The sequence below is a fragment of the Apium graveolens genome, chromosome 7 (assembly GCF_009905375.1).
Source record: "Apium graveolens cultivar Ventura chromosome 7, ASM990537v1, whole genome shotgun sequence".
Taxonomy (NCBI): Eukaryota; Viridiplantae; Streptophyta; class Magnoliopsida; order Apiales; family Apiaceae; genus Apium; species Apium graveolens.
Window position 1 is genome coordinate 1,550,478 of NC_133653.1, and position 24,848 is coordinate 1,575,325.

A 24,848-nucleotide genomic window follows, 5' to 3' on the forward strand; every position below is an offset into this window, starting at 1 on the left:
GGTTTGTTTTCGGTCCAAACTTCATACGGGGTATGTAGTTCCTGGTTTACTGGATCAACTTGTGTCTTTAAATTCCTATATGTAACCTTAAGTATTATCTCTTCATTTTTAGTAAGTTATTCCATACTATACATATCGAGCAGACTTCTATGTCATTTTTTAATTTCAATATCCGGTATCAGAGCGAAACACACACATACCCAAACACTTGAATATCGTTACACTGAAATGGACACCGCGATAGAACCCAAGGACCCGAAGGCCGTAGCCGAGGATAAGATGGATAAACGGGCACTGGCTATCATTTACCAAGGAATTCCAGAAGATTTGTTGTTGTCTATTGTAGAAAAGAAAACCTCCAAAGAAGCTTGGGAGGCAATCAGGACAGTGCATTTGGGTGCAGACAAGGCGAAGAAGGCAAAAGTTCAGACGCTCAAATCTGAATTTGAGGCTCTAACCAAGAAAGAAAGTGAACAACTTGATGAGTTTTGTATGAGATTGAATGGCCTGGTAACAAATATCAGGGCCTTGGGAGAGCAAATTGAAGAAAGTTATGTAGTTAAGAAGATCCTTCGAGCTGTACCTACAAAGTTTCTGCAGATAGTGTGAGCTATTGAACAATTCGGTAACTGGAAACAATGTCTGTAGAGGAAACGGTCGGATCCCTTAAGGCTCACGAGGAGAGGATGTGTGGGCAGAAGGAGAATGGTGAACAACTTCTTTTGACTGAAGAAGAGTGGACGAAAAAGGAAAGTAAAGATGGAAAATTACTTCTCACACGAGAGGAGTGGTTAAAGCGAGCAGGAAAAGGAGGCTCAGGAAGCAACTTTGAAGCGAGAGGAAGAGATACCAATCGAAGCTACAGAGACAGAAACAAGATACGATGCTATAACTGCAGTGCTTATGGGCACTTTTATGCTGAATGTCGTAAGGCAAAAAGAGAAAGAGAATCAAGGAACGAAGTAAATTTCACACAGGTTGAGGCTGATGAACCTACGCTTCTGTTGGCTAAGTGCAATGTTGATACGGAAAAGATGATCCTATTAAACGAAGAGGGAATAACTCCAAAACTCAATGGTGGTGGGAATAATGGGTCGAGTGAATTTAGTATATGGTATCTTGACAACGGGGCCAGTAATCACACGACTGGCTTGCGTAGCATGTTCGAAGAACTGGATAAAACAGTTGCTGGGGAAGTACGGTTTGGTGATGGCTCCACAGTGCAGATACAAGGAAAGGGCTCAGTGTTTTTCACAACCGAGGATGGCAAGAAGTGTATGCTAAGAGAGGTATATTTTACCCCACGCCTGTGCAATAATATTATTAGTTTAGGACAGTTATCTGAAAGTGGTAGTAAAACTCTTATTAAAAGCGATTTCTTATAGATTTATGATATGAATAATAAGTTGGTTATGAAAGTAAAGAAATCTCAAACAGATTGTATAAGCTGGTTGTTAAAGATAATATAGGTGTGTGCTTGCTGACGAAAATAGATGAGGTAGCCTGGCTGTGGCACGCACGTCTAGGCCATGTGAACTTTCAGTCTATGCTTCTTATGTCCAGTAACAGGATGGTACGAGGTTTACCTGATTTTATTCAGCCCAAGGATGTGTGCAAGGGTTGTTTAATGGCCAAGCAAGCCAGACGTCCATTTCCATCACAGACGGACTTTATCACTAGGAAGCGGTTGGAACTAATACACGGGGATATATGTGGCCCCATTACACTATCAGCACTCTCTGGAAATAGCTATTTCTTACTCTTTGTGGATGATTTTAGCCGTGCTATGTGGGTATACATGTTTAAAGCTAAAGACGAAGCCTTCGGTTATTTCAAAAAGTTTAAGGCACTGGTGGAGAAAGAATCACACAATGAGATACAAGTCTTACAGACAGACAGGGGTGGAGAGTTTTGTTCAACTGAATTTACTAGTTTCTGTGAAATCAATGGCATTCTCAGTAGGGATGGCAATCGGGTCGGATTGGGTCGGGTATTGCAGAATCCATATCCAAACCCGAAAATTTTATCCATACCCGAACCCGACCCGAACCCGAAAAATACCCGAAAATAAATACCCGAACCCGATCCATCGGATTTTGGATCAGATTCGGATATACCCGAAACCCGAAATTTTTTTGAATTGGATATTCATACCTGAACCCAAACCCAAAATCTGAAAATTTGTTTAATTATTGATATTGCAAGTGCTTGGGATCGAACACGCGACTTGTAGAGATAGAGTTTTAACGTGTTATCTTCAACCACTACACCACATCATTAATTATGTTATTATATGTATAGGTAATATTTAAAAAAACCAACTCAATTGATACCCCGTTTTTTAGATCTATTACTAAAATATATTTTGTTAACCTTATAAACCTTATCATCCGTTTAAATGATTGAATAAATATATTTTATTAACCTTTATAATTAGTTAATTATTAACATAAATATAAAATATATGTTCTAAAAATTATATAATAATATATATAATGTATATTAATATATATATATTATAATGTGTAATATTTAAAATTATAATATTATATATATAATTTATATATATATTATAATTCAGGTTTTTTTTCGGATTTCGGGTTCGGATCGGGTTCGGACAGAGTTTCGGATTTCGGATCGGGTTTCGGATCGGTATACCTAATATCCAAATCCAAATCCAAAAAAATTCGGGTTTAAAAATTAAATCCATATCCAAATCCAAATCCAAAAAATCGGGTTCGGTAAAACCAAAATTTCGGGTTTCGGATCGGGTATCCATTGGATCGGATTATTTTGCCATCCCTAATTCTCAGACACTATACAACCCATACACTCCACAACAGAATGGCGTTGTGGACCGTCATAATCGAACTGTCGTAGCTATGGGGAGAAGTTTGTTAAATGATAGAAATATGCCACCATACATGTGGGGGGAAACCATTAGACATGCTGTGTATCTTTTGAATCGAGTACCTACAAGAGTAGTGCAAGGAGCGACGCCATATGAAGCTTGGACAAAAGAAAAGCCCCAGGTCGACTATTTGAGAGTTTTTGGCTGCATTTTTTACATGAAGATTCCTAGTGTGCATACGAAAAAACTGGATAACAGAAGTAAATGTGTTGTACATCTTGGAAGAGAAGCAGGAACTAAAGCCTATCGTGTGTATGATCCTGACATAAAGACTATACTTATCGGTAGAGACGTAGTTTTTTGATGAAACAAAGGGGTGGAAATGGAATAAGAAAGATGCAGCTGACAGTTAGACATATTCATCCTTCATAGTAACTGGACATCAATTCGAAGAGACTCGTAGTGACGGAGAAAATTCTACTCAGAGTGACGGAGAAAATTCTACAAGTAGAACTCTAGAAAATATGGACGAGGAGCAAGGTGGTGGTATGTTTACGCCGTAGTCAGGGAATGCGGAAGAGGAGCAAGGTGGTGGTATGTCTACGCCGTATTCAATGACATCAATACCGAGTAACAACTCTGCTCCTTCATCAAGTCAGAGTGCAGTACAGTCAAGGAATTCAGTCGAGTCGCAGCTTGACTTTGACGAGACATACGATGGGAGTGAGCCCCCATGACGATTCAGACTCATTAGTGATATATATATAATGAGACTGAGGAGGTAGAATTAGCTGATGAGCTAGCTGATCAGTTGCTGCTAGCTAGTATCGATGAGCCTATCTGTTACAACCAGGCAATAAAGGAACAACATTGGAAGAAAGCCATGGATTGTGAGATTGAGGCAATTGAGAGGAGCAAAACATGGGAGTTGACAGATTTACCTCCAGGTCATTGGGCGATAGATTTGAAGTGGGTGTTCAAAATAAAAAGGGATACAAATGGTGAAGTATTGAAACGCAAGGCAAGATTAGTGGCGAAAGAGTACGTGCAAAAGTTTGGTGTTGATATTGAAGAGGTTTTTGCCCCTGTAACAAGAATGGAAATAGTACGCTTGTTGCTAGCCCTTGCAGCCAAGAACGAGTGGGAGGTACATCATTTAGATGTAAAATCGACTTTCTTGAATGGAAAATTGTATGAAGAAGTACAGGAAAGGAGAGTTTACAAGTTGTATAAAGCGCTGTATGGACTCCGTCAAGCTCCCCGATCTTGGTATACACAACTGAACAAGAGTCTCGAGAAGCTTGGTTTCATAAAATGTCCACTGGTGCATACTGTATACACAAAACGGGAGGGCAGTGAGTCATTGATTATTGGCGTTAATGTTGATGACTTGATTGTTCTGTGTTAGTAACATCTGGATTGACAAAATCAATACTAAACATTATTGTCCATGATGGCTCAACTCCACCATCACGAAGGCAGGCATCATCATCTAAGCTCCACATGCTAATTTTCTCACACAATCTCGGATCAGTCTCATCATCATCATCATTCAATCCATTTAGTATTATAATAAAAGCAATAGAATTCTTAAACTTGATGATGCAATCATAACAATAATTATGAACAGGGAGCTTAATAGCACAATTCAGCACCTCCTTGTTCAAATCAAACACCACCATACCAAAGCATCCAATACCACACAAGAATCCGTTAACACATACATCAAATTTTGCATGAACAGGAGTGTCGTCAATTGGATCAGGCACCTTTCGCCAAACATTTTTATTAGCAGAATACACCTCAACAGAAGGAGGCAATGCAAGCCTAACAACCTTAAAATCATGACTTATCGGATCATAACCAAAACCTAGAGTTTCTCCATAAAGCTCATTACATGTACCAATATAAGACGGAATAAGTTTGGATTGTCTAGTAGCAGGATTCCAAAAATAAATATCGAAATCAACAGCAACACAAACAATACCATTAGCAGAACCAACAATTCTACAAAACACATCTTGTGAACATTCATACGGAAACTTAAGATCAGCCAGGATTTGACGAGAATCAATGTGAAGGAGAGAAATTTTATCACCTTCACAACGTTGAAAACGGTTCATGATAAGAACTTGATCAGTTTCGACTGTGTTGGCACGAAGGAGTTGAGCTTTGACGAAAGCAGGGTCGTTAATGAGGGATAACCAGGTCTTGCAGACTAACTGGAAACATAGTAATGATTTCACTGGTACGCGTAACAGAATCTCGTTGACTAGATCATCCGAAAGTGTTGGATTTGGTCTAATCTCCGCCATTACACAGCAATCGATACGGTCGAGTTCGAAATTTTTCCCCAAGATGAGGATGATGTGTAATTGTGTAAATGTATACCATACACTTAGGAATGTATTCTATTTTAAAGATTTTTTTGGATTTTGAAGATCTGAAATATTTAGTTTAAGTTATTAAAAGAATCCTTTAAAATCTCATATATTTAGCAAGAATGAAAAATATTTTAAAATTTTGGGTATCCAGTTTGAATTTTAAAAATATCATTCAAATTTGGTGATATTTCAATATTCATGATTTTTTTTTTGCAATTGATAAAATGGTAAATTTTGATGAATTTGCTAGTGTATTTAATATTTTATAAAATTTTAGCAAAATTCACGAGAGAATTTGAAGAATTTTTGGAAAATTATTATTTAAATCGGCAAGACTCGACGAGATTTTTCAACAAATTCACTAAAATCTGTGTATAGTTAAAAATCAGCAATAATTAGTTAAAATCTATAAATTATTATAAATCTCTTAAAATTCGAACTGAATACAACCATAAAATATCACAATTCTTACAAATTAAAATCATATTTTAAAGAATCTTTTAAAATATCAAGAAAATATCCCGCTTATTGTAATAATTCAAATCATTATCATCATATTTTAAAGAAACTTTTAAAATCTAAATCAAATATTATGGGATTCTAATAATTCAAAACAATCTCTTAAATTAAATTAAGAGTGGATTTTCTAGTGAATAGTTAGTGTCCACTTATTTTCTTTACATGCCAATCACTTTTCTTTTTTTTACAATTTTAAAGACTTAGCTTTTATTGCTAAAGTTTACCAAAACAAATCATAATCACACTGCTTGTGTATGTGTATAGGAGTTGGGAGATTGTTATTGCATGTGTTTGAAGTCTATTGCTTGTATCAAATCTAAAAGGTTCTACTCAAGAACATTGCAAGTCAAACCCAACTAAATGGAGAAAAGGGTGATCAGTACATTACCTTTTTCACTTGTGGATGCATAGATAATTCTTTTAATCACAGCAATCGCCTGTAATAACACCGTTCTTTGCGGATAATCTCAAAATGCGAATCGAATATGAATTGAAATTACAGGATCGTATATTCGTGAATTGACTGCGAATTTGATTTTTAAATAATTACAAAAATTGAACCGCAAGCGCAAACCGCTATATATATAATATAATATAATATTTCTTGTTAGAATTTTAATTTGAGGAGTTTTGTTTAGCTTTTTTTGTTATAGTTGACTAGTTGACTTATAAACTTTTTATTTTATTGTAGTCATGTCGTAGGGGATGTATTTTATAACTTGTAATAATCACTTGTACCATGTAGTACATTTTAGTTATACAAATTTCTAAGATTTGACAAGTATAATTATAATGAACTATTTTTATTTATCATTTATGTTATAAGTCGATGGTTGAATCGCAAGTTCATCCGCAACAACCAGAAATTCGCAGTTGAAAAAGTCGTAATTAATGCAAGTGCTTGATTTGGAATGGCTTGCCGAAGAAAAGATTGATGCACTGGAAGACGAGAGTGAGATCGAGCACATTAGGTCCATCAAATTATAATCGGAGAAGAAAAGCAACCTAGACATTACCATGGACTTCAGATTGGGGCCTCAGTTTTTCTTCTTCTTCAACCGGCTCAAAAATTGATAGATAGTAGAACATCATTTAGTATCATGGGTTTCAGAGTTCTGTGTGAAGATTACTTGTGTAGTTATTTCCCAGCTTTTAGAATTTCCAGTACAGTTATTGACAGTGGTTTTATGATTTAAAGAACTTTCTAGTTAGACAGGTTTCCTGCATTACTATTTCTAATTCTTATGGTTTCAAATTCGCGAAAATGATAGAATTTATTGAGTTAGGAGACAGAAGTTGTGCACCTGCAATTTAATAAACAGAAGTTGGCAATTTCAAAGACAAAGTGCCATAACACCTGGTCCCAGGTGCACATTTGTAAACTAGTACATTTCAAAAATATGCAGGACTCAAGCTCAACTCAGCATAATATGGTAGATGAAACTCGGATAACCATGGTTTATTAATTGTAGTGTTCGCCCCGAATATACATACATCCTTAATTACTCCCTATTCACCTGCTCATATTCACCATGGAGCAGGTTTGAGTACAATGGTTGCAGTGGCAAGAAGCAACCACCAAGTATGACCAATCTACAATCAGATCAACACATTCGGACAATTATACATGACACTATTAAATTAAACCGAGTTACGTCTATGATCCCTTGGTTCCTTATTCCATGGACCTCAATGTTCTTTTGTCAGAGAAACGTGAGTATTCAAGTATAGATGATATCATAAAAGCTCACATTCAAAGACAAAGTGCCATAACACCCGGTCCCAGGAGCACATTTGTAAACTAGTACATTTCATATCCTAATAATGATCAGCATCCATATCAATCCAAAATGCAGTTGTTATCATTATTTTTCATTAAACAGCAGAAGATTTACATTGCTGAAGTAGCCATGCATACCTGAATCAATATGAAATATTGGCGTCTATGATGCCTTGACTCGGCCATTACGAAGGCATATGCATCATCATCATCCAATGTCTACATGTTAATCTTCTTATTTAATGTGAAATTGAATAATAAATAGCCAGTCCTATAAGCATTCAATCCATCCAGCATAATAGCATAATAAAATCATATTGTAGCCATCTAGGAAAGGTGACCACAATAACAGATCAAAAGCCACTTCAAGAAAAGAGATACTACAATCGATAGCCAGCATACAAAGATACTAGAAGAGGTGCTACTTTCCTATTTATCATCTTCTCCAGCATACCAGTTGACTTTTCTGAATCCTTCGAGTGAAACTAGGCACTCGGTTTACTTGTAAATATGTGGACTGTAAAGATGATCAGCCATATTAACCGAAAGTGGGACAATCTCCGTCTCTTTCTTGTTGTCAGTACGAAAAATCCACAAGTGATTATTATTTATTACAAGTAATAGAAAATCCCCATTGCTGAAGTAGCCACAAATAGGCTGTCCTGGCGTAGCTAAATTAACAGTAAACTTTAGCGACCATGATGCCTCAACTCCCCCACCAAGAAGGCATGCATGATCATTTAGCGTCTATATGCATATTCTCCAATCAATCATATGAACATTCAGTCCATTATTCACCAATAAAATAACAGCAGCAACAGAGTTATTAAACTCGATAATATCAAATTTATCAAAACCATCTACAGTCGGGAGTTTAATACCACAATTTAGCACCTCCTTGTTTAAATCAAACGCCATCATTTCATGCTCTCCAATACCACACAAAAATCCATTAACACATACATCAAAGTGACCGGTACTTGGAATGACTATCGGATCGACCCAAAGGGGGAAACCGCCCTTAAATTAGAGGTTTACGCTCCAAATTTAGGGTTTTTGTCCCTTAATCCCAGAAGAACGGGCTTATTCTAAAAACCCTGGAACGATGAACCACAAAGATTAACCACAAAGATTAACCAGATTGACCCAAAGGGCGAAAACCGACTTCAAATTAGAGGTATAGGCCCCAGGGTTTAATGCCTAATTTTAGGCCCTAAATCCTGCACCCTAAACCCTAATATGTCTCTTAATCCCGGGGGAACGGGTATACCCGGGTCCCGGGGGAACGGGTTTATTCTAAAAACCCTGAAGGGTTTAATGCCACGTGTCCGGGTGCTCCTCTTGCTGGGTCTAAACTATTATGGGCTATCACTTATTAGGAGATTGCCACCAGGACAAGTAAATAAACTTGTTGGATCATCCTGAGGATAACTATAAGAAGTTGGGCATCTGTCCTTGAAAAACTTTGATAAGTCTGTTAGACCACAAGGTCCGTTATTACTGTTAAATAAGCCGTCCGTCTAAAATCTTAAGGTGGTAGAGGAATGCCCGAACAAGATCTTATACTCTTTAAGATTCCCCCTCAATCGTACCATACTTTTCGCTACGATTGAAAACGACAAATGCAACCAATACCAATACCAACATCAACAAACAATATTTAAATTAAATAAATGGGTGTAAGAGGACTCGAACCGAGTCCCTCCCTAAACCGAGCTTTGATACTATGTTAAATAATCAGTCCGTCTAAAACCTTCAGGTGGTAGAGGAAGGCCCGGACAAGATCTTATACTCTTTAAAAATTACAACAATATTGTTCCTCCTTGAAAGTAGTGCACGGGTTATTACACCCCCAGGAACTCGTAGCTGTCCGGGGCATTGTTCGTTGATATCAGCTGTACATGTACGTGCTTGGCATTTTCCTCCAGAGTCATTAACAGGGCCAAATTCCATTGGTATATAAAAACCTTCTACTATTGAAATGTCGAAAAAGTGAAGTTAGTGTAGTAGCCTGGTGAATTTTGGTTCAGTGCATATTCGGCTAATGTATTCGGTGCTTTGCCATACCCTGTACACTCAAGCCTACCGCAATCTCAGGTTTGACAGCGAGAACCATCAGAGTAGCGCTTAGTTCTGCCCCATATACGTGCCCTGGCGGTGCCAGGAGGAGTGTTGACAGACCACTGATCCTTAGGATTGAGTCGACGACCACCACCTCCAGCTGGAGAGGAAGCAGCAGCCCATACGAGTAAGGACAGTTGTTTCGGACTAGGATGTTGGCAGCTCTTGTGGTGATTAAGAAGGTGGAAATGATGATCAGCAAAAGTGTTGCCAAGTAGCTCATTTTGGAGCTTGGATACATATAGTATTGTTCAATGTTTGGGAGTGTAAGTTGTTCAATAATTTATATAGTACAACAAGTCCAAAGACGTAATTAAAATTACATCACTAGTCATGGTTCTCGAACATGGAAACTGCATCAGCTAATTGACTGAACTGTAACACTTCAGATGAAGTTCATGCACCTGGTTGACGTATATCTGCTGCACACACCTTATTTCCCTTCAGATTAGTATTGTACGTGAATCATACGAATCATCGCTTGTAAAGTTCAAATATATCAAAAGAGATAATCGTCATAAAATTGACTCAATTCAATGACTATCTTAAAATTTTAATTGAATTGTTTTCAATTTTCCCATTGGAACTTTAGTGAAATAACATCTATCATAAGTGCATAAGTGCGTCCAACAAAATGACCGCTCCCATAACTAACGATAAGTACATCGGTTTTCATATTCAACAAGAGCATAGCCACCATTCAAGACCGCTCCGGCGCTCCCATTACTAACGATAAGTGATATAGAAATTTTAAAAAAACTTCTAAAATATTTAAATTACTAATAAATGATAGAGAAAAATGTACTAAAAAGTAATTAAAGTAAATTAGTAATATGTATAAATTTTATCGGAGTCAATTGAGTTAGCCGAGTCAGAGTCAATTATGAGATAAACGAGCCGAGTCTGAGCCGAACATACAAAAAACTTGACTCGTCGTTTACTTATTCAGACCGATTTCTATAGATTGGCTCGTTAAGAAACCAAAATGAATCATTTATTTAAACATTGCCGATCCCGAATTGTGTTTACATAAAATTTATTTTTGTGTGTTGCTATATAAAGCTAAGTAAATCTCATTTTCTTTCCAATGTGGGACTTAAGGTTTTGTAAAATATTTTCCACTCTTAAAGGACCATCTTTGAATAATCATATCTCAGTCATCCTTTAATCATTTTGAGTGTTTCAAAGTACCTCAGAAAACTAAAGGAGAACACATTCCAAACATCACTCGTTGTACACACATAACAACCAATCACTCAAGCGCAGCTCAAAATGACTCCACAATGTGGGGTGTAATACACACATTTTCCAACAAATAGCACACAATTGATAATGAACAGAGTCATTATAAATTTTAATCTGACAAAAGGGTTAGATTAAAATGTTTATAAAAGTTGGGTGCCCAGAATCCGAGCAATAATACTTATTATTTCTCTTAATAATACTAGTGCGAAAATTTGGGCTGTTACAAACGCATATTCGGCTACTCTATTTCGTGCCTTGCCATTATTCCCTGTACACTCAAGCTGCATGTTCCAATCTTCAGTTTCACAACCAGAAGCACCAAATTTACAATTAGTTCGACCCCATGTCCGGGCAAATTTGGTGCCAGGAGCAACGTCCAACGACGATTCATCGTTAGGATTGAGTTGAGGACCACCACCTGGAGAAGCATCAGCCCATACGACATAAGGAAAGTTGTTTCGGGCTTGGAAGTTGACTGCATTTGTGGTGATTAGGAGGGTGGAAAGGATGATCAGTGAAAATGTTGCTAAGTAGCTCATTTTGGTGCTTGAAAACATGTTAATGTTACAATATTTGTGAGTGTAAGTTCCCCAATCAAACGACAACTTATATAGTGCAGAGTCAAGAGGACTTGGAAAGACTTGAAATGCTACCGACTTATAATCAACATTTTTAGGATCTAAAGAGTATGGCACAAGTTAGTTGACTGAGTTGTTTATATATCTGAAGAGTATTGCACAAGTTAGTTGACTGAGTTGTTTATATCTGATCTAATATCTAATGCTTTGTTATTTATAGTTGAAGGTTGCTATGAAATACTAAATTTGTAAGTGATTAAACTAATCAAATTACATACATATTTTTTTCCAGAGGTACCTTCGAGAGATTAATCGGCAAGTCGGAGATTAATCGGACCGATTAATCGGAAGAATATAAATATTATTTTTAATTTTTATAATTATATAATGATCAACATGTCAAATATTTGTTTGAAAAAGTAAATTAGAATGGTATTAAAAAGTTATCTACACATTTGACATGCGTTATGTACTAATTATTGAGTTTAAAATATTAACTATTTATATTTTAAGTGAGAAAATCAATATATTAAATTACTTCTTACTTCTTACTTCTTACCAATACTTTATATTATAAACTGACATGATATTGTGTGAAATTATGAAATTAATAATTTAAAATTATAAAAACGTAAAAAAAAATTTAATTATTTTCCGCCTAGACCGCCTAGGACCGATTTTTGACCGCCTAATCCCGATTTTGACCCGATTTTTTGAAAAAACGCCTAAATCACCGCCTAGGTCCGAGTCGAGGCGTTTTACCACCGCCTAGCGCATAGGCGCCGCCTAGGCGGCCGCCTAGACTGATTTTTAGAACACTGATATTTACACAACAGAGAAATGAATATATAGACGAAACTACTTGCTCGCTACAGTGCCGCTACAGTGCCGAGCTTCGGGACCAAGTTTGCCTGAGGTCGGCATGACTAGGAGGGATGATATCATGGCCATGAACACCCCCATCAAATTGAAGATGGTTTATAAACCAACTTTAATTTGGAAACTTGGGCAGATCTGAGGGGGGTCCCGGAAAGCACATGCACACTCCACAACTTGCCAAGGAAGGGTACGTGAGCACGCGACAATGACAACTATCAACAACTAACATATCAGACAAACACGACGTGTGTTAGAGTACCGTTGGGACACCCTGAAGGTGGTCCTTGCCTAGGCACGTGTATATATGCAATCTACCCAAATCAGACGTCCTCCGCATCCAACAGCGAACGACCCTGATCTAGAGGTACCAACCCCTAAACCCTACCTTAGAACTATATATACCCCCAAAGATGAAGGATTTAGGGGTTAGACACATTTTACACACACTCTCTTACACACAAGCATTTAAGAATTAGACAGATTCTTATTCTCACGTCGGAGGCGCCGCGGGGCTCAAACCCCCCTCCGGTGTTGTTTTGCAGACGCCCCATAGCAGCTACACCTCATCCCCGCAAGACGATCCAGGCGCGGCGTCGGAAGGAGCCGCCCCGCTCACCGGATTTATCACTTTATACCGGGAAAACAACTACCATTCAAATGGACGACGGGTTTTACACTGGCGTCAATAACTATTCATACTACACTGAAGCCAAAGAGGAATCACTGATTAAGGATCATAATATCCAAGCTGCGGGATTTCAGAAGGTTGCTAATGTGTCCCCGTCTGGTGAGATTATTCCTATCTAATTAACAATCTTGCATCAAGGTGGCAACTGGCAACATTCCACAATGCTTAAGTGATGTTGGCTCAGTACTCTAAGCTCTATACGCGTTTTATTATAAAATACAGACTTTGTCGTTTATCAGGATTATGATAAAAAACAGTATATGTTTAAGCTGTATCTCTGTTGCTTCCTATTGTATCTCTGTTGCTTCGTAGGTTGAAAATATTACATTTATTACTTGAATGAAATAAAGATGATAGGAAATTAAGTTACCAAGAATATTGCCAACTTTAAAACAGTATGTGTTGCTTGTGCAACTGAGCTTTGCGTTGTATATTTAATTTTTCACTTGTCATTTCTCTTTGTCGTAGTATGTGTTCTTCAACTCAAACGCCCAATCTCTCCCTCCCCCTCTCTCTCTCTCGCCCCCCCTATCTCTCAATTGAAAGTTATTCCGTAGTAATTTAAAAATATCCTGCATATTAGTATTCACCAGACTTGCAAAGGCTTTCAGCACAGAGTATGCGTCAGTCTATGGCTTTACAGTATTATTTCTCAGAATATATGCATATTGAAGAAGAAAACAGATAACTGTGTATTTTATTGATATCAAAAAATGTCTATCTTAGCTTAAGCTGAGCACCCTATGTATATATACTAATATGACCTTTACATATAAAGGCTATATCTCTAAACTTGCAACTAACTAATAGCTGTCAAAACTACTCTCCACTACTCTTATTTGCCAGCTCACTCTCTTAACTTTCCCGATCAGCTGCTGTTTGACTTGAGTTAGAACTATATACTGTAACATCCCCCCTCAAGTTGGGAGGAGAGAATAAATTCGAAACCCCCAACTTGGACAGCAGATAAGCTAATTACCGAGATGATAATGCTTTAGTAAGAAAATCAGTTGGTTGCTCCGCAGAACGTATATGAAATGTTTCAATAAAACCTTGTTGCAGCTTTTGACGAACGAAATGACAGTCAATTTCTATATATTTCGTTCGCTCATGAAACACCGGGTTAGAGGCAATGTACAACGCAGACTTATTGTCACAATACAGAGAAATGGGAGCAGTAATAGGACGCCCAAGAGAACGAAGAACAGAGGTGATCCACAGAAGCTCACATGTAGTATCCCCCAAGGCACGATACTCAGCCTCACTGGATGATTTAGAAACTGTATTTTGCTTTTTACATTTCCATGAAACCAAATCATTACCCAACATCACACAAAAACCAGTTAATGAACACCGGGTGTTGACACAACCCCCCCAATCTGCATCACAGTAGGCACGAGGAACCAGGTCATTGTTAGAGGGAAATAAAAGACCCTGACCAGGAGATTGCTTTAAGTAGCGAACAATCCGAAAAGCAGCATCTAGATGATCTTGTAAAGGAGAGGCAATGAATTGCGCTAAGGTATGCACGGCATAACTGATATCAGGGCGGGTGATAGTTAAGTAGATAAGACGACCAACCAAACATCGAAACACTTTAACATCAGCAGCCACTAGCGAAGACGATGTAGATTTTTGTAAATTATGATTTTGTTCGATTGGAATCAACGAGGGTTTAACAGCTTCAAGTCCAGTGTCCTTAAGAATGTCCAGACAATATTTTCGCTGATGTAAGTATATACCAGAGTCAGACCTTGTAATTTCCAACCCAAGAAAGTAGTACATATGTCCCAGATCTTTAATATTAAACTTTGTTTTAAGAAAAGCCTGCACTTGAGCAATAAGAGTAGGAGATGACCCAGTAATCATGAGATCATCCACATATACCAATACGGCAACAAAATGACCCTCTTTGTGAATTGTAAACAGACTATGATCAACGGGACAATGATTTAAACCAAAGCCAGCAAGAGCATTAGCAAGTTTTAAATACCAAGTACGAGGAGACTGTTTAAGTCCATAAATCGACTTAATGAGCTTACACACCCATGGAACAGAAGCAGCAGCTGGAAAAGAATTACCAGTTAACTGAGATAGACCAGGAGGCAAGCGCATATAAACAACTTCTTGAAGATCACTATGAAGAAACACATTGGTGACGTCCATTTGATGAAGAGGCCAATTATAAGCAGCAACAAACGCTAATAGAATACAGACAGTGGTCATTTTAACCACGGGGGCAAACGTCTCAAAGTAATCGAGACCTTCAGTTTGCGTGAATCCTTTGGCTACAAGACGAGCCTTATATCTCTCCACTTCACCACTTGCTTTATATTTCATTTTATAAAGCCACTTACAATCAACAATATTAGTGTTAGCAGGCATAGGAACTATCTCCGAAGTTTTAATGGATTTCAACGCCAAAATCTCCTCTCGCATTGCTTGACACCAAACAGGGTACTTAACAGCTTGAGCATAAGTATAAGGAGTAGGCACATGAGCTGTAGCAGTAAGAAAACTGGCATAATAAGGTCGAAACACATGATACGACAAGTAATTTTGTAATGGATATGTAACAGCATGAGCAACTTTATCCGAAGAAGAAAGAAAAAATAGAAGACCTGTATAATCACCAAACTTGGCAGGAATAGTGCGATGTCGAGTGGGACGACCAGATGGAACAATAGTGGAAGAGTTATCTGGTGAAGATGCAACTGTAGGTAACTCCTCTGTTATAGACAGTATAGGAACCACCACATGATCTGTAGATGCAGATCCATAATTACCAGCATCAACAGGGGTAATAACTGCTGAAGGCGAAGCAGACAAATCCAAGAATGGAAAACTATGTTCCATAAAATAAACATCCCTGGAAACGAAAGTTTTCATGGTTTGCATCTCCATAACCCGATAACCTTTCTTACCAAATGGGTAGCCAAGAAAAATACAAGTAACTGCTTTAGGAGCTAACTTGTCTTTAGAACCAGCAACTTGAGTCATGTAACACAAACAACCGAAAACCTTAAGCTCATCATATTTAGGAGGCTTTTTGAACAACACTTCATATGGAGAATTAAAATCTAAAAGCTTTGAAGGAGTACGATTTATTAAATGAGCTGCAGTTAATAAACAATCTCCCCAAAGAAAATCAGGAATGTGAGCTTGAATTTTGAGAGCTCTGGCAACATTCAGGAGATGTTGATGTTTCCTCTCAGCAACCCCATTCTGCTGAGGGGTATATGAACAAGATGTTTGTTGAATAATGCCTAAATTCAGCAGATGAGTACTTAAGTCTTTGTTGATAAATTCCATTCCATTATCAGTACATATAGTCTGAACAGTAATAAGAAACTGTGTTTGCACATAAGCAATAAACTGTTTGATCAACAAAGGAACCTGAGTTTTATCAACAATCAAAAACACCCATGTACTTTTAGAAAAATCCTCCACTATAGTCAAGAACATATTACGTTTTGCCATGAGTACATGTTTTGTACAGCCCCCAAAGGTCACAGTGGATTAAGCTAAACAAAGAGCTACTTGTAGAAGTACTAGTAGGAAAGACTAATCTGTTTTGTTTAGCCTGATGACACGCACTACAATCTTTAAACAAAGTAGTATCACACTTAGGAAATATCTCTAATTGAGTAAGAACTGAAGTGGAAGGATGCCCCAATCTTGAATGCCATAACTTGCACTGATCCCCACCAGACTGTTGAACGGATAAAGTAATATATGGGTTGACAGTAGAATCAGACTTTAGATGCCATGGCAGAATCTTGTACAGAACCCCAAAGAGCTCACCAATCTCTATCATCCTCTTCTGGGGTTCGGCCTGCATAATGCATTTATTCACAGAGAAACTAACATGACAGTTAGAATGAGCTGTCAGTTTAGGAATGGATATAAGGTTGCACCTGAAGTTAGGTACACACAAAACATGTTGAAGCATAATATCATTGGTCAATTTCACAGATCCACAATGAGTAATAGATGTAATTGTGCCATCAGGTAAGTACATGCTAGCTTGCATTGGTATAGGATCAACTAACAAGTGTAACTGACATGTAATATGATCAATTGCACCTGAATCTAAAATCCACTCAACAGGTTGAGAAGTATTCAAAGCTTGTAAAGTATACACAAAAGAGACAGAGCAAAACACGTTACCTTGTAGTAAAGTAGATGAGTTGCCAGTCAAAGGTGTTGTTGAAACGTGACGACTCTGCCAAGGAGGAAGAGTCTTGAGACTTTCCTGGATCATAGCGGCAATTTGTTGACATTGAGAATCAGTAAAACCAGAAACAGAAGCATCAGATGTAGCACCTTAAGTAGCACCTTGTAGGGAAACTTGAGTAGCCTGTTTACCAGAAGTAACAGATGCAGGTCTAATACTAGAGTTGTAAGAATTGCCAGTAGCAGAACGTGGCTTAGGCTTAGGATGTCCAAATAACCGATGCCACTCCGGATATCCATGAAGACAGAAACATTTCTCTTTAGAATGTCCATTAAGATGACAGAAATCACAATATAAGAGAGTCTGAGGCTCATTGAAAACATTAGGCTTCCGTGTACCAGTAGCAAAATTGTTTCTGAATTTGTTGTTATTAGTCTTAACATGCATTGCAACATTCTCAACAACAGGAGTATGACTATGACACTCCCTCTGCACTTCCTCTTGTAACAACAAAGAGTATGTCTGACTTAAACTAGGTAAAGGCTTCATCATCAGTAATTGCCCCCTCACTGCAGTAAATTGATCTCCGAGTCCCATTAAGAACTGACTCAATTTGTGAATTTGTTCATACAAATCCAATTTTCCAGAAACATCACATTGGCAAGTACTATCCACACAAATACAACGAGGAATAAGAGACAAATCATCCATTTCATCGATTAGAGATCGAAACTTAGTGAAATAAGTAGTGATAGACATAGAACCTTGAGATAATGACATCAATTCCTTTTTCAATTGAAAAACCCTAGGTAAATTGCTCTGAGCAAATCTTACAGCCAAATCATCCCAAATTAGCTTTGCAGTATTCAAGTAAACAACACTTCCTCTAATTTCAGGAGTAATTGAATTCAACAACCATGATACAACCATATCATTGCAACGTTTCCACATAGCATAAAGAGCAGAAGTTTGTTCAGGTTTAATAAGAGATCCATCAATAAATCCTAGCTTGAGCAAGAGTAATTGCACGACTCCATTGCGGATAATTGTGTTTAGTAAGGAGTTGAGAGACAATAGTCATACCCGGATTATCACCATTATGTAAGAAAAATGGATGATTCACATCAATAACTGTGGAAACAGATGTTGTTGAAGACGTTGAAGAGGACGCCGTTGAAGCTAATGAGTTCATCATGTTCGTCGGAACAAATGATGCAGCGTGAATGATATTAGCTCGAGTTACAGCGGAATAAGAGTGATTATTCATGTGACATGATGTAATTGAAACCCTAGATGATCGAGAAATTGCTCTGGTACCATCTCAGAATATATGCATATTGAAGAAGAAAACAGACAACTGTGTATTTTATTGATATCAAAAAATGTCTATCTTAGCTTAAGCTGAGCACCCTCTATATATATACTAATATGACCTTTACATATAAAGGCTATATCTCTAAACTTGCAACTAACTAATAGCTGTCAAAACTACTCTCCACTACTCTTATTTGTCAGCTCACTCTCTGGAGTTTTCAAATCAGCTGCTGTTTGACTTGAGTTAGAACTATATACTGTAACATTATTGATCCAGACAACAAAGTTTAGAGGTGCAATGGTACATTTGAATTTGTGTAAAAGATGCTAATGATGGAACCACACTCCATTTAAATGAAACTAAAATCATACTCAACTTTGCTTTTCTCTTCTTTAGGAGTGTTTCAGTTGCCGTATGCTAACATCAAATGTGTTCCTTTTGGATTTTTGTTTATAAAATTATTCAGAATCCAATCATATATCGATTCCAGCTTAGGACATATATCGGATCAAGCTCGGATGATCGATTCTCATCGATGAACTGGTGTTTTCTCTTAATTAGCAAAAATCAAGGACCGATTCATGTAGGAGCCAACGAGAACACATGCCCACACAAAAACAAAATCACTAATTGTGGTTCAACATGCCTGACTCTATTATTTGCACGGGACAGGAAAGTCGTGTAAAACACATGCAACGTATATAAGACAAAATCAAGTACTAGCAGAAACACTAAAATAGTTGAGCTATCGATGTGAAGTGGTCTTATACTACTACCCAATCTCGAACAATAGTTCAAATCAACTTTGCTGTTAATATGAAGTGCTACACCAAATTGTAACAAGTACGGTTACGTATTGCTATGAAGTTTCTTTTTATTTTAGCTACGTGAATATACATTTTAGCAGTTTTATCTACTAGACCTGGCCGGCAACAATTCTACAAAAATTACATGTATTTTCGTGTTAAAAATCTTAAACTTGAACCCAATCCGGATTTGCATCTTGTCTCGCAGAATGTTGTGAACCCCGTGGCTGTTGCGAGTTTTCACTGCATTAACTGGTTAAAACAAGTCGGCCAGGCTGTAAAAAATACAATCTAGGTAATGTTGGAAAAACTTAGAGAAGAAAAAGACACCTACATTTTGCAGAGAACTTGTACTGCTATTTTTACTTGCTTTTATTCTTCTTCAAAAACTCAAGGTAAACTAGCCATTATATAGGCTTTACAAACATATTAAAACTAACTATTACTAAAACTAACCACTACTAATTAATGGGTAAATTACATGTCCATAATTTACTCCATAACTCCACTACTCCACTACCCCACTACTAAATAATTCTAAATTAATATTTTTCTCTAATAATTAATCTATTGCTAAATATCTAATAATTAAATAAACAAATAATTAATAACTAAATTTAAGATTATTCCAACATTCACCCCATAATCTTAAATTTACGAAGCACTTTCTCTTCGCCTGTGATGCACTTCTCACCACCATCAATTTTGATGCACTATCTCATCAAAAACACTTTGGAGCACTTTCTCTCCAAAAACACTTTGGAGCACTTTCTCTCCACAACTCTAAAGGAGTGGTTCTCCCTCGATCAATTGTGCCATCCTTTCTTCATCATTCTGAAATCTACAATTCTTTGCCAGATGCCCATATTTTTTGCATTTGTAGCATTTTGGCTTTCCTTTGTACCAGCAGTCTTTTTCTTCATGTCCCATCTTATGACAATGGTTGCATTGAACTTTGTTACCTGTGCCTTTTGAGGATGAAGCTTTAGCTAATAGCAGTCCCTCATTTTTTCCTCCAATTTCTTCCTCCCTCATTGATCTCCTTTGGTCCACGGCGTGAAGTGAATTGATCAATTCTGAAACAGTTAATTTCGAAAGATCTTTAGTATCTTCAAGTGAGGAAATTTTAGTTTCATACCTCTCAGGAAGAGTCACTAAAAGTTTGTCCACTACTCTTTGACTTGAGAAATCTCCACCAAGTAGTTTGATTTGGTTAACAATGGACATCAACCTACTCCCATATTCCTTGACGCCTTCATTATTTTTCATTCTCATCATCTCAAACTCTCTCTTGAGGTTCAGAATTTGCATCAGTTTGGTTTGTTGATTGCCTTCAAATTCTTCCTTAATTTTTGTCCATGCTTCTTTAGGAGTATCACAACTCATAATAGTTGTAAAGATCTCTTCCGACACAGCCGAATGTAGACATGAAAGTGCCTTTGCTTCTCTAGCCACTTCTTCATCACGTTTTTTTGATTTGGGCTACTGTTGGATTTTGTGGAAGAAGGGTTGGCTCAACATCACTCTCGATTGCTTCCCACAAACTCATAGCTTTCAAATATGATTTCATTTTGATAGCCCATGAATTATAATGATCTCCTTTGAATAATGGAATAGAGACGGAGAAATTGTTTGATGCCATGGAAAATATTAAGGATAATATATATATGTATATGTGTATTTTTATAAGAGTTTTATAAGCCCCGGGTCATATGGCTCTGATGCCAATGTTGGAAAAACTTAGAGAAGAAAAAGACACCTACATTTTGCAGAGAACTTGTACTGCTATTTTTACTTGCTTTTATTCTTCTTCAAAAACTCAAGGTAAACTAGCCATTATATAGGCTTTACAAACATATTAAAACTAACTATTACTAAAACTAACCACTACTAATTAATGGGTAAATTACATGTCCATAATTTACTCCATAACTCCACTACTCCACTACCCCACTACTAAATAATTCTAAATTAATATTTTTCTCTAATAATTAATCTATTGCTAAATATCTAATAATTAAATAAACAAATAATTAATAACTAAATTTAAGATTATTCCAACAAAACAGTGACTAGCTTTGTCTTTAGTACTCCAAAATTCACTATAAAAAGGGTCATGGCTTGAAGCTTCAGGTCATTCTATAACTGAAACATAATATATACACTCTAGTAATTTAAAATGAGTCCAACAGTTGTAGCGTTGCCAAGGCTTATGGAGCTGAGGTCGCAATATGACAATACATTATTGCGATATGTAAAGGAAGACGGGGAGGTGAAGGGGTTTGTTCAATTTCGTGGTGAACAGGTAGGGAGCGCAGACGCAAAGTTTGAAGTCCAGAGCTCCACAAATGGGAATGGACTGGTTCACATAAGAAGCTGTTACAACAACAAGTACCTGGTGTTGAATGAAGAGAACAATTGGATTGCTGCCAAGGCTGAAAAGCCCTAGGAAGACCAATCCAAGCGTTCGTGTACTCTGTTGAGGCCTACTTCTGTTGACGGGGATCCTAAAAAAATCCGACTTACTCATGTTCATCTTGAAAATTATCTCTGCTTGTGGCGAGCAGGTGCACCCTATTATGGATGCGTATTGGCAGGCTACTCAGATCCGGATGCCTCGTACTGTGATATTTTTAATGCCATAGATTGGCAGTCCCTTGTATTTCTTCCCAAATATGTTGCCTTTAAGGGTGATAACGGTAAATTTCTCCGTGCCTACTTTGACGAAGATCATGAATATCTTCAGTTTTCGGCGGCTAATATGGAAGATCAACCAATGCTAGTGGGGAATGAGATCATGGAGACTTCCAACGGTAACATTTGCATTCAGAACATGCACTGGAATAAATACTGGAGGTTAAGCCCAAGCTGGATTTGGGCCGATTCAACAAGTCCCACAAGTTATGGTACAGTTTTTGAGCCAGTAAAAATCAGCGACGACACAATCGCTCTCAGAAACGTAGCAAACAAGTTATTCTGCAAAAGGCTGACCGATGAAGGAAAAGAAAACTGTCTTAATGCCGATTCTAGTACAATCGATAGTTGGACCAATTTAAAGGTAACGGAGCTTGTCATTTCAAGGAAGGTCGAAAATGTCAACTTCCGGCTCATGGATGCAAGGATCTACGGTGAGTCTATCGTCTTGATGGACAGTTCATCTAACACTAATGAAGGCAATGCAACCCAGGAGCAGACATTTTATCTCTCATATAAAGTAAAGACCTCAAGTACTTGGAGCTCGAAGGTCTCACTGAAGGCGAGTATTGAAACATCTGTTAGCGTAGGCATTCCACTAATCGCGGAAGGCACAGTGAAAGTGGGGTATGAGGTTGCTGGAGAGTATATGTGGGGAGAAACTAACGACGTAGAAGAAGAAAGATCCTTTACCTACAAGGTTATGATACCACCAAAGACAAAGGTAACTGTTCGAGTTATGGCAACCCATGGTACTTGTGATGTTCCTTTTTCTTATACTCAGCGTGATGTCCTTTATACCGGGGAAACAGTTACCACTGCAATGGACGACGGGGTTTACACTGGCGTCAATAGTTATTCTTACTACACTGAAGTCAAAGAGGAATCACTGATTAAGGATCATAATATTGAAGCTACAGGATTTAAAAAGGTTGCTAAAGTGTCACCATCTGGTGTGATGACTCTTATCTAATGACCTTGAATCAAGGTGGCATCTGCAGGAAACATAACATCCCACATGACGCTTAAGTGATGTTGGATCAGTACTCTAAATAAAGACTATGTCGTCGTCTATCAGGATTGTTTTTTAAAAAAATTCGCTTGTAATCTCAGTTGTACAGTTATTTCTATGTTTGTACAGTACTGTTCACTTAACCACATTATCAATAAAAATTTTATCAGCATCTTCTAAGGTTTCACTTGAGGGAGGCAATAAGAAAGCTTTCAATGTTAAGTGTTAAATTTGAGTGATGAGCCAGCTGTGTATGCACATACATATGTAGACATTACACTTTCAATCTGCAAGAGGAAAGAGATAGCGGCTAGAATAAGATTTGCAGATTGTTCTGGAAATGAACTGTTATATCGTATAATTTTTGGTTTCAATTTATAATCTCTGATCTCAAGAAACTCTCACTAGCTGTTTGGTACTACTTATTTTCTTGTAAGACGATCCACAAAAAAAAAATTACGCGTTACCTAGTAAATATGGCTTGTATTTCACCAACAAATTATGTGCTTCTGAGTCTGTGCAGTGCAGACTGAGGATGCCAGCTCGTATATATAAAGTTCCTGTTACCAAAAGTAAATGGAATTGAAAAGAACATGTTCTGCTATTCGGTAAGGCTTATTTTCAGATAATTACCGTAAAACTGTTGAACTAATCCTCTGCGAAATCACTTAACAGTGAAAACCAAGAACAATCTCATGCCACAACAAGTTAACTGATATACTCTGCATCCAGATTAATAGGTTATGACCTTCAGTCCAACAATATGCAGTTCCAAAGCTTCTTAGAGATTTATGAACCAATGATATCAGAGCTATGAACAACGGATACATTCAATGAGACAGAAATGTGAATACGATCAGAGGTTTGAACGTTAATTCACTACAAGAAAAAAGTCCATAGACATCGCTTTTTGGCTGATGTCTATGCTGTTTCCCAACCGATGTTGATGTCGGTGATGTCTATTCTAGACATCGGTGAATACCAGATTGTCTATACTCGATTAGACATCGATTTTAGTTAAAAAACAGATGTCTATGTGTTGATTATTTACATAAAATGCTATAAGTAAATTATTTAATAACTAAATTACACCTAATTAAACATGTTAAACATATCATGAGCTATGTTTTTTGTCACAAAAACATCGATTTTAGTGAAAAATACTGATGTCTATGTGATGATTTTTTACAAAAAATGCTATAACAAAATTATTTGATAACTAAATTACACCTATTAAAACATATTAAACATATATTGAGCTATGTTTTTTGTCACAAAAACATCGATAATTTTGACAGAGGTGATGTAAAATGACATATTAAACATCTCTTTCTTTAATGAAAGGTGATGTCTAATTTAGCGTATAGACATCAGTGTTTTCTAGAATGAAGTGATGTCTATGTATCATTTAGACTTGAACATGTTAGTCTTTAACATCAGTTGTTTGTCTGAAACTGATGTACATTGTATTTTTTGACATCAGTTTTGTTTGGTTAAAAGTGATGTTTATAATGTTACTTGACATCAGTTTAATGTTAAACAAAGTGATTTCTATATTTCATTTAAACTTGAACTTGGATTTCTTTGATATCAGTTTTTTACCTTAAAGTGATGTACATTATCTTTTTTGACATCAGCTTTTCTTAATTGAAAGTGATGTGTAAGAAGTTTATAGACCAAATTGTGTAAAGTTTTACATCACTAATTGTGTAATTGTTGTCTGAGAACGTCAACCAAAATAGTAAAACATATGATCTGAAATCTAAACTATTACATTCTCCAGAAACCAACTAAAGACA

The 24,848-nt window shown here is 37.1% G+C and overlaps 4 protein-coding genes and 1 pseudogene across 4 annotated transcripts; 2 read left to right on the forward strand and 3 right to left on the reverse strand.

Annotated features, from left to right (window-relative positions):
- Positions 1-638: 638 nt before the first annotated feature.
- On the forward strand, positions 639-1,385 carry LOC141671603 (uncharacterized). The gene has a single exon (XM_074477884.1). The coding sequence runs from the start codon at positions 639-641 to the stop codon at positions 1,383-1,385; it is 747 nt and encodes a 248-aa protein (XP_074333985.1).
- Positions 1,386-4,227: 2,842 nt separating this feature from the next.
- LOC141671605 (F-box/kelch-repeat protein At2g43270-like) lies at positions 4,228-5,166 on the reverse strand. The gene has a single exon (XM_074477886.1). It carries the CDS (start codon positions 5,164-5,166, stop codon positions 4,228-4,230), a length of 939 nt encoding a protein of 312 aa, XP_074333987.1.
- Positions 5,167-8,892: 3,726 nt separating this feature from the next.
- On the reverse strand, positions 8,893-9,891 carry LOC141671608 (osmotin-like protein OSML13; annotated as a pseudogene).
- A 1,149-nt stretch (positions 9,892-11,040) lies between these two features.
- Positions 11,041-11,439, reverse strand: LOC141671611 (osmotin-like protein OSM34). Its single transcript, XM_074477890.1, has one exon. It carries the CDS (start codon positions 11,437-11,439, stop codon positions 11,041-11,043), a length of 399 nt encoding a protein of 132 aa, XP_074333991.1.
- Positions 11,440-21,522: 10,083 nt separating this feature from the next.
- On the forward strand, positions 21,523-23,010 carry LOC141671614 (uncharacterized). Its single transcript, XM_074477894.1, has 2 exons — positions 21,523-21,721; positions 21,911-23,010. Exons 1-2 carry the CDS (start codon positions 21,523-21,525, stop codon positions 23,008-23,010), a joined length of 1,299 nt encoding a protein of 432 aa, XP_074333995.1.
- The last annotated feature ends 1,838 nt before the right edge of the window (positions 23,011-24,848 follow it).

Bases quoted from the DNA above. Each gene is read 5' to 3' on its own strand.
- LOC141671603 (XM_074477884.1), top strand. From the start codon at position 639: ATGTCTGTAGAGGAAACGGTCGGATCCCTTAAGGCTCACGAGGAGAGG.
- LOC141671605 (XM_074477886.1), bottom strand. From the start codon at position 5,166: ATGGCGGAGATTAGACCAAATCCAACACTTTCGGATGATCTAGTCAAC.
- LOC141671611 (XM_074477890.1), bottom strand. From the start codon at position 11,439: ATGAGCTACTTAGCAACATTTTCACTGATCATCCTTTCCACCCTCCTA.
- LOC141671614 (XM_074477894.1), top strand. From the start codon at position 21,523: ATGAGTCCAACAGTTGTAGCGTTGCCAAGGCTTATGGAGCTGAGGTCG. The intron at 21,722-21,910 runs GTTACAACAACA...TGTGGCGAGCAG, and splicing joins ACTGGTTCACATAAGAAGCT to GTGCACCCTATTATGGATGC.